Below are 15968 nucleotides of genomic sequence, written 5' to 3' on the forward strand. Positions count from 1 at the left end.
TTCCTTATAAACCCTTTGTTATGATCCACCAATGGACTGTGGGATGTCAAGAGATTTTGGTGTTACCTTACATTACACGGTCAGTATGAAGTTCATAAAAGTCAAATCCCACTAAATGGCAAATGTGCTTCAAGTCTCCAAACAAGGTATATTAAAATATCACAAAACAGTAGTGGTATTGTTAAAAGCCAAACATATGTTGGAAAGAATAAATTCCGTAAACAAACATGCAAACAAAAAGCCTAGATTCTGTTTGTAACAGTAAAATTTTGGGTCCCACTTTATATTAAGTGGCTTTAACTACTATGTACTAACATTGAAATTAATAATTTGATACAATGACTTATTGTGTACATACATGTTTTTACATTGTAGTTATATTTTAAAAATACCGACATGTAATTACAGCTGTAATTAATTTATGTAATTACATTTGTAATTACACTGTTGACCCTTCCTTTACACCTTAACCCACCCTTAAACCTACCCATACCACCACACCTGTCCTAACCTTACCTGTGTCAAACCTCAATAGCAGCAATGTGTTTTACAATACAACATGAATACAATAAAGTACATTGTACTTATTTTTCGATGCAAGTACATAGTACTTAAAGCCACTTAATATAAAGTGGGACCAAATTTTGAAATGGCCCTGTTTATACCGGTTATTAAAATATATCTTCAATGTGATTGGATCACCCAAGAAAGATGTATGTTAATACCAGGTGTAAACAGCATTTGAAAAGATCAGCACATATAAATCGCTTCATTCAAGTTTCATAAATCAGTTCTGTGGGTGTCAAAAGTCACGCTGTTATTCCCACTGGGACCAACAAAGAATGAATCTTACATTATGGATTCTTTGAAACATCATGCTTTGTGATTTAACAAACAATTGAATCATCTTTGTAGACAACTGGCCTCTTTTTTTCTCTATTCTACCATTTCTCTCGGCTTCTTATATTTCTTCCGCTTCCTTTCCTCTCTATTGTGTGACTGTACCTCGCTTTTGTGCATTTAGTTTAATACCAGGTGCGGCACCATGAATATGCTCAGGTATGAATAGTGTTTTAACATCAAAGTGTTTCTGAAAAAGAAGAAGAAAGACTTGATTTAAGCTGATTTAACAATGGTGAAAAATACTTCCAGCTGTGTCAACACCAACTCATCTGACTTAAGTTGTCACGGACATGGTACGGTGTATGCGACATATGGCTAATTCTAAAGTGAATGAATGAAAAAAATAATTGTGATGCAAACAGCTAGTTTGTAATGGACTGAGAAGAAATATGTGTTAGAATACAAATGTTGAATACGAAGACTTATGTCAGAATGACATTTATATTATATTATAAATGTCACATTATTATAATTTCACAATGCACAGTGAAAACACTAATATTTTTGAAATAGTATTACAATTTAAAATAGCTGTTTTTATTTTAATATTTGTTAAGATGTAATTCATTCATTTATATGTTGAATTTTCAGCATCATTACTCCAGTCTTCAGTGTCACGTGATCTTTTAGAATTCAATATGCTGATTTGCTCCTATAAAAAACACATTTGTTATTATTATCAATGTTGAAAGCAGTTGGTTAATATTTTTTTTCTTTGTGAAAACAAAGAAAAAAATTTCTGGATTCTAAAGTAAAAAAAAAAACAGAAATAGAAATAATTGGAAAGATTACAAAATGTCTTTGTATCACTGATCAATGTAATGCATCCTTGCTGAATAAAAAAAGTGTACAAACAATTGAAAAGTTGTGTATATAATTTTATATACGTCTAAAATTATAGACATAATTTTATAGACGTCTTCACGTCTCTCAATTCACCCAGCAACTCTTAAGTCAGATTTGTTCACATGGCTGCATGGGATTTTTACGATGTACTTTCTGGATCAACTACAAATAAATCGCTCCACTTGTAGAAGAAACCTCCTTACCTGAAAATCACACAGAGGATGCCAGCAAGGGCCACAGCAAACGCGACTGTTCCACTCACTGCACCAAGAAGTGCACCAGTTCTGCTGTCCGAGGACAATACCGATCTCTGTTGTTTGGTTGTGAATGCTTGTGTTTGATTCTGGTAATGGAAGAGGAGAGCAAAACCACGGCCCCAGTGGGTAGTGGTTATCAACTCCATGATGACCTCCACCATGTCATCGTCAGACCCAAACACCAACTGGCTGCTAGAAGGGCGCCTAGAGCCGCAGAATCGGGTGGAGAAGGTGATGAGATCAGATATGTAGAGGACATCATGGGGACAGGCATCAATCAAAGGTGGCTGGGTGTCAGGGCTCACAGCTTCATCCGTTTCTGTGGCTGTACGTGGACTTGTGGAGATCCAGTCACTGACTGCTCTTGATGCCTGAGGTGAAATAGAATTTCTGTCTTCAACTGGCTGCTCTCCGGATAATGGAAGTGATGGTTGTGGAGCCGAAGGGGAATCGGACACCATTTTGGCAGAATTGGAAACTTTGGTCATCTCCATTTTGGTGGACTGCTCTTGGATAACCACTTGCTTGACCTCCTCTTTATGTGTGGACTGGGGTTCTTTTGGACTCCCCAGGCTTTTTGATACCAGCGCGCTGCCATCATTCGGTACCTCGTCCACAACAGTGGAGGTGTATCTTGCAGGACTGTTATGGCTCTCAAAGACATCAAAATCAAACATCTCCATGATTAGCTGGTGACCAACAGGCACAAAGAACTGCCACACACAGTGAGTTCCAGATGAATAGTTATATGGAAAGCCAGGTGACAGAATGAGGCCCTGCACATCCACAACATCCACCTTGGCTCCACAATCAAAGTAAACCTAAAGACCAAAGACAAAAAGCATCAGAAGCATTTCTACTGTCACAGCCTGGAACCAAACAGCATTGATACAAAATTGATACAAAATACACTGATGGCCTGCTTATGACCTTTGACCAAATTCAACTAAAATATAACATTCCAAACCAGGCCTACTTTCAATACATACAGTTAAGAGAAGTAAAAAGAAAAACAGCTGGTTCAAGGAATAACCCTGGACCACAAAACCAGTCACATGGGTACATTTTTTGATATTGAGATTTATACATCATATTAAAACTGAATATATAAGCTTTCTATTGATGCATGGTTTGTTAGGATATAACAATATTTGGCTGATATACAACTATTTGAAAAACAGGAATCTGAGGGTGCAAAAAAAAAGCAAAACATTGAGAAAATTGCCTTTAAAGTTGTCCATTTATGTTTGTGATTGTGCTGCATTCACTCACAAAAAGAAATGTTTTATAAATTTAGGGTAGGAAATTTAATCATTACTTAATGATTTTTAGCATAAAAGAAAAATTTTCCCATACGATAATTTTGACCCATACAATGTATTGTTGGCTATTGCCACAAATTTACCCGTGCTACTTGTGACTGGTTTTGTGATCCAGGATCACATATACATATACATATACATATACATATACATATACATATACATATACATAAAATGGTCAAATTCAGCTGATCCAATACAAACTGCTACATAGAACGCATATTATAACGCACAAACTTTACCAAATCGGATATTTAGACAACAACAAATGTACACACTGTCCAACTTATATTGATAATCCTTTCCATGCCTTTTGGGACTGCTGATACATTCAACACTTTTGGTTGGAGGTCGTGGACAGGCTATCAGGGATTCTTGGGCTCAGTATCCCAGCGTGTCCGGAAATAGCGTTACTTGGTGTAATAATGGTCCACTCTCAAGTTTGTAGAGAACCCAAGTGCAGTTTATTTACAGAACGTGATCAAACATAAAACAAAGGCATGACATGGCATGAACAAAACATAAACATGACAGGACCTTACCCACAGAGGTTACAGTAAAACAGTACTTGACCAAGACACATGGCAAACATGAGGGCTAAAATACACAAGGACTAGACAAGGGACATCTGTGAACAATTAAACAATGAACCAATGACAACATGACACATCAGACAAGGGAACACATGGCAGGATCACAGGGAATCACATGACAAAGACATGAAACATGGCTGACATTAGGGTTGGGCCGATAAACGATGCCATCATCCATCACGATGGCTGACAGACCAGACTTTATAATTACTTACACTGTGTATCTGATATGAATAAAACACGTCGGCAAATATATTTGAATGGATTGTTATTGCTGCTTCCATAGACACCATTGTGTATTTTACAAACTATAAATGTATTGTTTTGCTATAAATTATATGTATTTAAATGTCTGAAACCTAAAATAAACATTATGTGGTTAAAAACACTGAATAGTTGTGATATGACAAGCGCTGAGCGAGTCTGTTTTTGGCTCAGCGTCAGCAATAGCGCGAAAGCACAGTTTGAATCTGGCAGTTATGTCACGTCACTGTACATTCGCTCCTTAGTGGTCAGCTGCTGCAGAGCGTGCCAAAATCGAAATTGCTGATGAGATGTAGAGGAAAATATCTAGTGGAAAATGAGAATGTTATGTTAGGGCGGCTAGGGCAGATCCAACAGTTCAGGGGGCCAGGGAGGCACGGCCTCCGTGGCTTTAATCAGGAACCTACTGCCCCCTCTATATTTTCTTGGGACGAGACTTTGGTGTGGTGGCGGCCATCTTGGGACGAGACTCTGGAACGGCGGCGGCCATCTTGGCAGAGGGCTCATGAACGGCGGCGGCCATTTTGGGAAAACTCTGGCGTGGTGGCAGCCATCTTGGCCGAGGGCTCACGGGCTGGTGCTGATGTGTGTGCTGCCCACACACTCAAAATAGCCGTGGCAACTATGAGGAGTGCTGTATCTTCCGGAGCTGATTCAGGCGCGGCGGCCATCTTGTCCGAAGACACAGGCACGGCTGACATGGCGTGAACAGTCTCTGGCTCGGTAGGCATGACATGAACAGTCTCTGGCTCGGCAGGAATGACGTGAAGAGGCCCAGGCTCGGCAGCAGGAACCAATGACAACATGACAAATCAGACAAGGGAACACATGGCAGGATCATATGACTAACAGGGAATCACATGACAAAGACATGAAACATGACTGACATGAAACAAAACCAAAACAAGACGTGACACTTGGAGATGTATCTACACTAACTATATCTAAAAATCAAGAACAATTTATACTCATTGCACTAACTACAGCAAAAAAAAAAAAAAAAAACTTAACTGGAAAGACAGAACAAAGCTATCAATAAACCTTTGGCTCAATCTCCTAATAACACAATGCAATAAGGAAAAACTTACAGCATCTGTAAAATCTAAACTCGATATCTTCAAACGGGTCTGGTCTACATTCCTTCACTACATAGATGCCTGATTCCTCATTGCATTCCAATACTATACTTTTATAACTATGACATACAATGAAATTGAAACATGTCAGTTTTCCTTTAAAAGCAGTTAGTAACAGTGTGAATGAATGAATGAATGAATGAATGAATGAATGAAATCTTTATTTCGAACAATTAAAAAGTAAATAAAAAAAAGACAGCAACACATGAAATATCCATCAATAAAATAAAACAAGAAAAAAAAAAAAATATATATTATTTTTTAGCATAACAATCAACCTGTTCGAAAAGGGATAGGTAGAAGCCCTAGGCTTATCAGGACCTACCCCCAGTAACTACCCAAACCAAATCACAATCGAACAAGATAATCCAACATAACATTTAAGATAATACAGAAAAACTACTAAATTAAATAATGCTTTATCTTAATATTAAGATAAAGATAAAGAAGCATAAACAAAAAACATTATCAAGCATGCTTTACAAGTTAAAAGTTACCATTCACCCTCACCATTTCTGTACTTATCAAAAACAAAACTTTTGTACCTTTTTTTAAATTGCAACATGTTAACACTGTTTGATCGAATTGCTCAGACAATTCCACAAAAGTGTAACCATGTAGTTTATCCTAATGTCCTTTCTATGTAAATGTATATATATATGTGTATATTTGCATATGCATATTTGTATGTGTGCATGTTTGTTTGTCCCCTTTTACCTTTCTTATGTTTATCTAGTGTACTTGTAACCTTTTGTTGTTAACTCGTATTTAAAAAACAAAAAAACAATTACGATTATGAACAGGATTATGTATGTGATTTAATTGTTTTCGATGATATAATGTTTTCTCCTATCTAACTCAAAGTTATACATACTTCATTTTTGGAGCAAATTCTTGATTTTTTCTTTTTTTTTAAACAAACTTTCCATTTCAACAAGAAATATGTTCTTGAGTTTAGTGAGAACACTGCTTTTCAACCAGGGCCTATATGAGGCCTCAGACTTTCAAGGTGGCTTAAGATGACTTAAAAGTATTTAAAGTAAGAAAAATAAGCTAAAGTAAATACAAATCGAAAATTTTAAATGTACCAACGTGTTGTTTCCTTTAAAGAACCTGGGTTCCCAGAGTCTTGGAAAACGTGGATATACAGTGCTGTCTGAAGTAGCTTAATTTGAAAAGCGTGATTAGTAGAGCTAGAAAAGTCATGTCAAATAGTAAAGTGTTAAAGTCCCGTGAGCATTTTTATAATGAATATAGATTTTACTAGTTATGCCAAGCAAGGTGTAAACATTTTATTAGGTAGAAATTGAGGTAGAAATATAAAAGTCCTTATCCAGTAAATCATGAACAACTGGAAGAGTCATGTAAATTGATTACTGTAGTTACTTTAAATTTATAGAAAGTAGGAGTGTTCATAGATTTAAATACGTTTTGAAAACAAAATTAGGGCTAGGGGGCCTACGAAAATTGTTCGGGGCCCTTGAAGTCAAAAAAGGTTGGGAAGCACAGATCTAGACGCATTAAGATATGTCACAGTGAAAGAATATGACATTAAAAGAATAATCGTCATATTGTACAAATTAGACATTCTTGCACATTAACAAATAGTAAAAATTTCCTTGCGGGACACAATGCATTTCATGTGGAGGTCAAAGAGTTGCATGCGTTGACTTTACAGCAGCACATTTAAAGCTAACTTTGCATGGAAGAAAAGGAAAGATATAACAAATGGAAATTTCTGCACCACTTGAATTTCGATTAAGATAAACATGTTCAACATGTTATAATACACTTAATAACAGTGGAGAATCAGCAGACTGTTCAAGATAATTCTTCCCAGAACCTGCACTCCAGGGGTTAACGCTACGGTCCTAAAACATCTTAATAGGCCAGTGGTAGTTCTAGCATCAAAAGTTCAATAGGATGGCACAAGTTCAACAAACTAACGGGAAAGTCTTTGGCACACCTCCGGTTCGTTTGATGCAACATTAAACATTGGTAAACAATTTTGGCAGCTGACGTTGGTCTGACGGTTAGTCGTTAGATGCTATAAAACTACATAAAGCATTGCCCTATTTTGATCGTTTCAGTGCGATAACAACAGACAGCTGTAAAAGAAACCCACTGAGAAACAAAACTAAATGTTCTGTTCAGAAAATTAGCTTCGGTCTGCCTCTCCCAAACCTGAACTATTCAACCCTTCCTCCTTCATCGGGTATCAAAGCTGGATATGCTGGCTGCTTTGCTAACCCCAGGGAGGTATTCCTTCAGACATACTGTTCGTAATATCTCACAGGTGTGCAGGATGAGGGGACCTCGGTATAATTAAAGGCAGATGGGGATCAGGGCTAGACCACTCCAAACCAGACCTTGGCAGGGGCCTGTTTGTTTATTGGGCTTCCTGTTGGCACTGGTTCTGGACTGTGGGATGGAATAAAAGAACTGCAAGACCTCAACAACGCCAGACAGGTAACAAGCCTAGCCCCAAGTGACGGCATTATCCAGGACAAAAAGTTAAATTAAAGTCGAGATAAAAAAAAAGAGCCGGTTTACCTTCTAAAGACACATTCCTAGTTTTATTGTGCTTAATATATTAGTCAACAAGAAATGATTGTCTCCATAATCTTTCATCAAAATGTTAAAACATGCACTGCCCCTCTGAAACTACTTTCCTTTTCGGCTGATCACCAGGCAAAGGAAACTTTTTTTAATCAAGCAGCCAAATATGACCCATTTAGACATTGTTTTATACTGCTGTTGATTTTTAAAATCTTGTCTAAAATCTATGCAGCATTTTAATGTTGGTTGTAATAATTCTAACAAAAAAGGATCGTTTTAAGAGACAATTGAGAAAATATTACCTTTTTGGGATGCTCTTGAGGGCATCCACATTGTACTATCCCAGAAGTTAGAGTCTAATCATTTTCATCCTCGCCTCCATTGATCGATAGTGTATAATCAAACAAAGCAGGCTGAGGAAACGTGAGCATTTACTTCAAGATTTGCTTTAAGACGCAACATTTTTAATCAGGCTATGGATTTGAGACCCCACCCAGCCCCAAAAACATATCTTGTTGGACAAAGCAGAATCAGTGAAAAAGGTAATCTTAAATAGACAAGGCCACAGTAAACAATCTCAGCTTAACAAGGTCAAAGTCGTTTTCGCCTTGTTTTCTTCTGTGTACACTTCTACCCTTGATTCTCAGCCCATGCTTTTCTCCATTCAGGCTGTTTAAAAGAGATCAGTTGGTCAAAGCCTCATGCCGTCCAGAGTTTACCTCAGGTTCATGTGTTACTACACTAATAATTGCATGCCTGACATTTGAGCCGGTCAAATGCCACTCGCTGCTGGGATGTAAAGTAAGCCGATTTCAGGTTAGCACAACAGCAAAGCTGAGCAATGCACATGAATATGAGAGACAGAGAACAAACTAAACTGGAACAAGAGGTGAAAAAAGGTTCAAGACAAGCATGTAGGGTTATACCAAACAACAGAAATAGAGGAAATGCAATTGGTTAAGGTCTATGTTTCACTGAAGTGTGCTGAAGAGGTTTGTGATTTAACCAAACCACCCAGCTGCCCTTAGAAAAGCACTTGGTTCAACAAGTCCAACATGATCGTGTCTAATTCCGAAAGACAACAAAAAAGAAAACTTTGGCAGTGATTTGCGAGATTTTTGTAAGTACCTCCCTCTCTATTCGAACAAATAGAATTGGGTCATTACCGTGGCTCCACCATAATACTGGACTATCTGCTGGTTAGGGCAGTGTACCATGCATGGTAGACTTCACATGAATGGCGTCCAAAGTACCACAGTGTGGAATAGGAAATAGGACATTCTTATAATGCCAAACATCCCAGCTCTGTTACATCATTCATCATCCCGCACTGGCATGGCGTAATTAGTTTAGTTGTCTTTTCTCACACAGGGGACATTGGAAGGCTTTGCTGTTTGGTTAGATAGCCTTTTAATGAAATGAGGGTAATAAGAAGAGGCATTTACATAAGGTCCCGCTGGTTATCGTGCCCCAGTTGTGCTACATTAAAAGTAAAAGCAACTATTATTTTAACAATCCATTGCACTTTCAAACTGCACATCATGATCTAGGTAAGAAAAATATGAAACACAAAGGTAACAATGGAAAACGAATATGGCATGGAACCAGTCCAAAAGAAAATAGGGCGCCATGAACCCTGAAGCCATGATTGAAGAAACACTATAAACAGGAAGGTATAAAATAATACTAGGTGATATGAACAATTCTTCCCGTTTAGCCTTCGCACAAGTCCGGAAATGACAATATATGATAGCCATGGAACTTTCCCATATATTCTAAATGCAGACACAGTTTACAACAGCAACGTCTCTTATGCTCAACAAAGATGCATTTATTTGATCAAAAAAATTTAGATTTTGTGAAATATTATTACAATTTAAAAAAACTTGTGATGACAGAGCTGAATTTTCAACAGCCATTACTCCAGTTTTCAATCTCACATGATCCTTCAGAAATCATTCTAGTATGCTGATTTGGAGCTTTAAGAAACATTTCTTACTATTATTATCAATGTTGAAAACAATTGTGTTTTTTAATATTTTTGTGGAAACCTTGATACATTGTTTTTTTTCTGAATTCTTTGATGAATAGAAAGTCCAAAAGAACAGCATTTCTTTGAAATAGAAATATTTTTGTAACATTGTAAGTGTACTGTCACATTTGATCAATTGAATGCATCTTTGCTAAATAAAAGTATTTATTTCTTTAAAAAAAGTAGTGTATATGTATGTATTATTATCCTACCATTTAACCGTTTTCTGTGTAGTTTTATACCATTTGAATTAGAGAATCTGTTCCTTCTGTAAACTGCTAATGCATCAGCAACTCTTGAACTGAAAAACAAGCCTCTACACTTTTAACACCAACAAACTGTAGCTGACTCAATGAATGAGTGTGAGTAAAACAGTGCCAGATAAACTCACAGCTGTCGTAGGGAACATCAGATTTTGCAGTAAAGGCTGCAATGTGAAAAACACCACGCTGGAGCTTCCTCTTGTATTTGATAGGTTACACACACATCTGCCCCTTCATTCCCCCGTACAGTAAACATGTCAGTTCATAACCTCCGTTCTTATTGTTGTTTTTACAATAATTCATTCTCTGCTTGTCTCACCAACATTATCTGTACTTAAAGGCTTTGAAGAGAAAAATGTGACTCGATATGAAACGTGAGAAGTCAGCTGGTGAACTGAAAGCTTATATCTAGTTCTTTTCCTGGTCTCTTTTGTACTGAAGAGTGTTTTCACAACAGAAGTTTCAGAGATAATATGAGCTGACATTATGACTACTGAAATTGTGCGAGCAGAGGGCTTAAGTAAGCCCCTTTTGCCCCCCACACACACTCAAATGCGCAAACACCCCTGTGAGTCCCCCATAAACATGCTATGGGCCCCTGTAAGGGGGCTGGGAGAGGAGCACAGCTATTTATTGGTTGTGAAAAGTGAGACTGTTCCAGGCACTATCGAGCCCAGAGAGCCCGTGATGATGTGTTACAACCGGTTACATCAGTCATAGCCTGCCGCTGGACACTGAGGCCAGCAGGACAGGAAGATGACAATATTACACAATAATATTTTGATGAAAACAACAGTGGTAGCTGCTGCACACAAAAACTGATTTTTATTAAACACAAAGAACTTCATTAAGTATTAAAGTAACTGAAACCAACACTAATAGTCAATAAAATGAATCCTCGAAAAGGATATGAAAAGTTAACAATAGTTCACTAAAAGCAAATGGAACCTGCAACATGTGAAACTGTAATGTACTCAGTGCTCAATATTTATACTTTACATTTTATACTACATTTATACTTTGTAAAAAAATGTTTACGTAACAAATACCCTAGAATAAAAAAGAAAAAAAGAAATATTTAAATTAAATTAAATGAAAATCATGCAATATTATTTTGATTAAAAAAAATGATCTTGGATTATTTTTCATTAGAATTTTTTCATTTTTTTATTTATTTTTTAAGTGATTTATGCTAGGTAATTTTGTTTTTGTTTTCTTCTGGAAGATACAAATGTATACTCATTAATTATATGTTTATAGTGTGTTGTCTAAATATTAAAAGCCTAAGAATAAATTTGCCTTAATTTTCCAGTTCTCTAATTTTGTCATTAAAATATTTTGCATGCATTATAATTATAAAATTTATTTTAAAATAGTTTGAAATATTTAAATACGGAGTACATCATTTTAGGACACTGCTGTGAGCCAATTGCACGAATGTGCCAAATCAGTGGAAGGAAAAAGAAAGAAAAAAAACTATTTTCCCAGAGCAACCCTGAACATGTTTATCATAGTTGTTTGCTCCCAGGCCATAGATGTCACTGGAATAATTCTACTAGCCACTCTCGTCTCCACAAATCACTTCCAAATTCACACAGAATGTGGTCTGCTGGCCAGGAAATGCACATTAGTGGTTCACTCGCATTAAAACTATTATGAGTGGCTTTCTCCATTCTCAGGGCATTATGGTGTAGTGAGTTTGAATAATTGAGAGAAATCACTCTGAACTGCAAGTGCTTTGCATAGATATGCCAACAAAAAAACATGCATGCATGCAAGAATTTCCAACCTACACTGTGTTAACCACTCTAACTCAAGAACGAGAGCAATTCATTGTCCAAAATATTGATGACTACTAGAGCTAGACCTGCACCAACACTCTCTGTCATTGCTGACAAGTATCTTAACCTACAATATATCGTAGATGACATAATATAATGGAGATTTTTAATTATATATAATCTTCATCTGATTGTGGGGGTCATGCAGCAAATTCCAAACTTGATTTGCACAGTTCTGAAAATCAAATTAATTCAAGAGGACAAAGGAAGCATTTAGAGGGGCCAGATAATTGTGCTGAGGTACACACACTCTGTAACTGAAGCGATGCACATCAACAATGCAATAAAGCCTTTGTAAACCACTCAGGATTCTCAGAATTCAGAATTCACAGAGGAAGAGAGTCATGACTGAATGTGACAGGTTGTCACCTCAGAAATAACCCTTGTCCTTATGTGGCACAGTCGAGATGATGCCCTTTCCCACCAAAAAAAAAGATAAGAAAAAAAGGAATATACTGTCATCCGACCTTTAAAGGGATAATTCTGACATTTCTGATAAATGATAATTCTGACATAATTTACTCACTCTTATGTCTAAACCTAAATTACTTTCTTTTTTTCTGTGGAACATATTTGTAATAAAGAATGTTGACTTCTTGACATTGACTTTTATCATATGGACCAAAAAAAACAAAAAAAAAACACTGAGGGAATATAATGTTATTTTGTTTGCCACAGAAGAAATAAATGCTTAAAAGATTTTTTTTGTTGTTGTTTGTTTTAAACTAAAAACTAGAAACTTTTATGCATTTTGGGCCATTCATTTACACGACAACAGTGTTTGGGGGCCTGAAAACTTTTGAAAACGGGTTTCGAAAGTGCAAGTTTTTGAAAATGATAAAATTTGTGAAAATTGGGACGTCATACGCATGCATATTACGCCTTCAATCTATAGGCGCGTAGTGCTTCTTTACAAAGTGACATCGCCAACTACTGGCCTGGCAGCAGAATACAGCGTTTTTAGTCGTTTTCGTGGATCCGTGAACGTGGATTGTTTTGACATTGTTGTTGTCTATATGCTAAACTTAAAAAAACAAACACACACACACAAAGGGAAAACTTTTCCATTTTAGTACATCTTTATCGTGTAAACGTATCCTAAATAAGGGGAAATTACTCGGTGCACGTTTAATAAAAAAAAAAAAGAAGTCTATCTCTGTTTATCTCACTCTGCACTACAATAATTAATAAAGTAACCATATCCATGCCTGGGAAGGGAATAAGTACTGGTGAAAGACAGCATGTGGAATTGACCACAGAGCAATGTGTTTAATTGCATGAGTGGAGCATGTTTCCCACAGGAATCTGGTAATCACCTCAAAAACACACTAAGCTTCTCCTCAACACATATTTCCCAAACTCTTGATTTCCTAACATTGAGAAGCTACATAAACAGTGTACAGCCTCTGTGACGAAAGTTGATAGAGAATACAAAGGAGCTGTAGTGAAGGGAATGTGAATGGCACAATATCAGAGATCCAGCCATTCAGTTCTGATCTATGGCTGTACATATAGCCAGGTCTAAGAACCTGCAGTCAAGTATAAACTGCTAGTGACTGCAAGTGCTGAGACACAACTCAATTCTTTTCTAAACAAAATTGTTATTTTGTGACAGTGAGATGATGCAACTATAGCCAGCTATGTATTATGCAGACAGATCCCCAAAATGATATAATTTGCTAAGTAAAAGGTTGCATTCATTTTAGCAAAATGTTTATACAATTTTCTACAAACATTTTGATCAAATGACTCTTTCACATGGTGTAACTTAAGCAACCAGTAATAAAATAAAATAAATGTGCATGTTGATCACACAACACTGATTTTGATTTGACAAGCAAAAGGTATTAAAATATTAAAATTGATAAAATTGATTCACAAATAATAATAATAATCATAAAAATAGTATTCAGATCTACTTGTGCCAACATTTCCAACAAGAATTTCAGCCTTGTATTGTTGTTGTTTTTTGCAATCTCTGTAGTTACACCACCTATATATTTTTTACTTTAAGCCCCACAATAAAGTAAAGAACTGAAAACAGTTTGATCATAGATCGAATTATGTCATTTTAATGTATTTTTTTTATAACTTAATATAGGCTACCTGTACAAAAATAATAATAATAAAAAAATAATAATAATAATAATATAATTTTCCTTTCTTTTCCCCTTCATTTATTTATGTATTATTTGAGCTCACGGAACCATCTGATGCGGAACCGCTGGCCCGTGCTGAACTGACCTCGCTCAGCCCAACTCTCTGCCAGAACCGACCCGGACCACACAACAAGCTGCTCCACATTTCATCACAACACCTTCCCCAAACTTCCGAATTAAATAGGTATATCTTTCAAACCAAGGGACCTGCTATTTTGAAGTTGTTTTAACTGCTACATATACTCCATATAGTGTACTATATTGCAAACTAGAATCATTGCTGTAAACATTTTGACAAGCCGAAACAAACCGCAGACAAACAAAAGGGAAAGTAGGCTACTGCCACACACTTGTACTCACTTTTTGCGTAAAGCATCCAGTCACCCACAGAAGGCAGACTGTCATGTACACCCCCGTCCTTGTCAATCCGCGAAGCCCCATTTTAGTCAGTTCAGCTCGGCCAGAGACACACACAGGACTCGTCCTCTTACTCTCTCCATTCACCTGAGGGAACGCGCCTTCATAAAGCGTGGACACGCACGCAGCTACAGCGGAGGTCTGGCGGTGCGCGTTCACGACTACTGCACAGATCAAATAGACATCAGCGGGGAGAGAGAGAGAGAATGGGAACACTTATTGCCATTGCACACTGCTTTAGGGAGTGGAATTACCTTTAATCTACGTCCTAAAATGCTTGAGATTTTGTTTTAATTTAGGCTACTTTATTTATGTGCGGTTCGGACTTAGCAGTCAATGGCTCTTTGCATAGGCCTATTTGTTCAAGCAAATCTTCCCTTTTATTCTTATCTATCTATCTATCTATCTATCTATCTATCTATCTATCTATCTATCTATCTATCTATCTATCTATCTATCTATCCATCCATCCATCCATCCATCCATCCATCCATCCATCCATCCATCCATCCATCCATCCATCCATCCATCCATCCATCCATCCATTCATCCATCCATCCATCCATCCACCTACCATAATTTTACAAGACAATGTGACAAATAAAGAGACAAAAATGAATGTTCAAGTTATATTTATTCAGATTTTTTAAAATAATAGAAGTACCTTGATATGAAACTATAATGTCTTCATTTCATTTGAACGAAATACTTCACAAAAAAAGTCCTAGTTGTTCTTTTTTTTTTTAACTGTACAACTTGTTTCATTTAAGCAGAAGGTGACGCTGTGCCAGACAGCGGCAATGAAGGACAGAGATGACAACATGACCGAACACAGTGAAACATTCACAGAAATGGAGCCTGACAAACTGTAAAGGCCTTTCCATGTCCATGTGAGTTATTTACAATTTCAAGGAGCTGTTTGACTGGAAAAAGTATGATTATGACTCTTTTCACATGCACCAAATGATGTTTGTATCAGTGCTTGAGTGTCTGTACTGTAGTCTGTTAGACCCCTAAGGCAGATCTGTGAGGAAATCACTATGGATTACTTGGAAAGTCATCTGATGGGCAGCAGAGAACTCCAAGTGCGGTGTATTTTCAGCCAGCAAGACATCTGTAAGATCACCCTGTCAGAGATGCCGATAACATAAATCAACACTTCACTACAAACTGATCCTTATAAAATTGTTAGGTCATCATGAAACAGGCCACAGTGAAGTTTTCAACAGGTAGGAATTTGCCACTTTCACATATGCTGTCCATTTCATTTCTTGAGAAAAATCATTACATTTAAAACCGATTTCTTTTTTTAAGTGTTTTTTATTTAATTAATTTTTTTTTTGCACTTTGCAGCAACAATTTCCAAGATCGGTTTC

General features: G+C 36.8%; 1 protein-coding gene across 1 annotated transcript in view; it reads right to left on the minus strand.

Moving 5' to 3' along the window:
* The window catches only part of LOC308690434 (uncharacterized protein), a 32377-nt gene extending 17656 nt beyond the window's left edge, over positions 1-14721 (minus strand). The window contains exons 1-2 of the mRNA XM_081364845.1: positions 14536-14721; positions 1953-2827 (exon numbers count right to left, since the gene is read on the minus strand). Of these exons, the coding sequence (XP_081220971.1) occupies positions 1953-2827; positions 14536-14616 (956 nt within the window). The 5' untranslated portion in view covers positions 14617-14721. The remainder of the gene's footprint in view (positions 1-1952; positions 2828-14535) is intronic.
* Positions 14722-15968: the final 1247 nt, after the last annotated feature.

Source organism: Scardinius erythrophthalmus, assembly GCF_964197995.2.
Source record: "Scardinius erythrophthalmus genome assembly, chromosome: 5".
NCBI classification, from domain to species: domain Eukaryota; kingdom Metazoa; phylum Chordata; class Actinopteri; order Cypriniformes; family Leuciscidae; genus Scardinius; species Scardinius erythrophthalmus.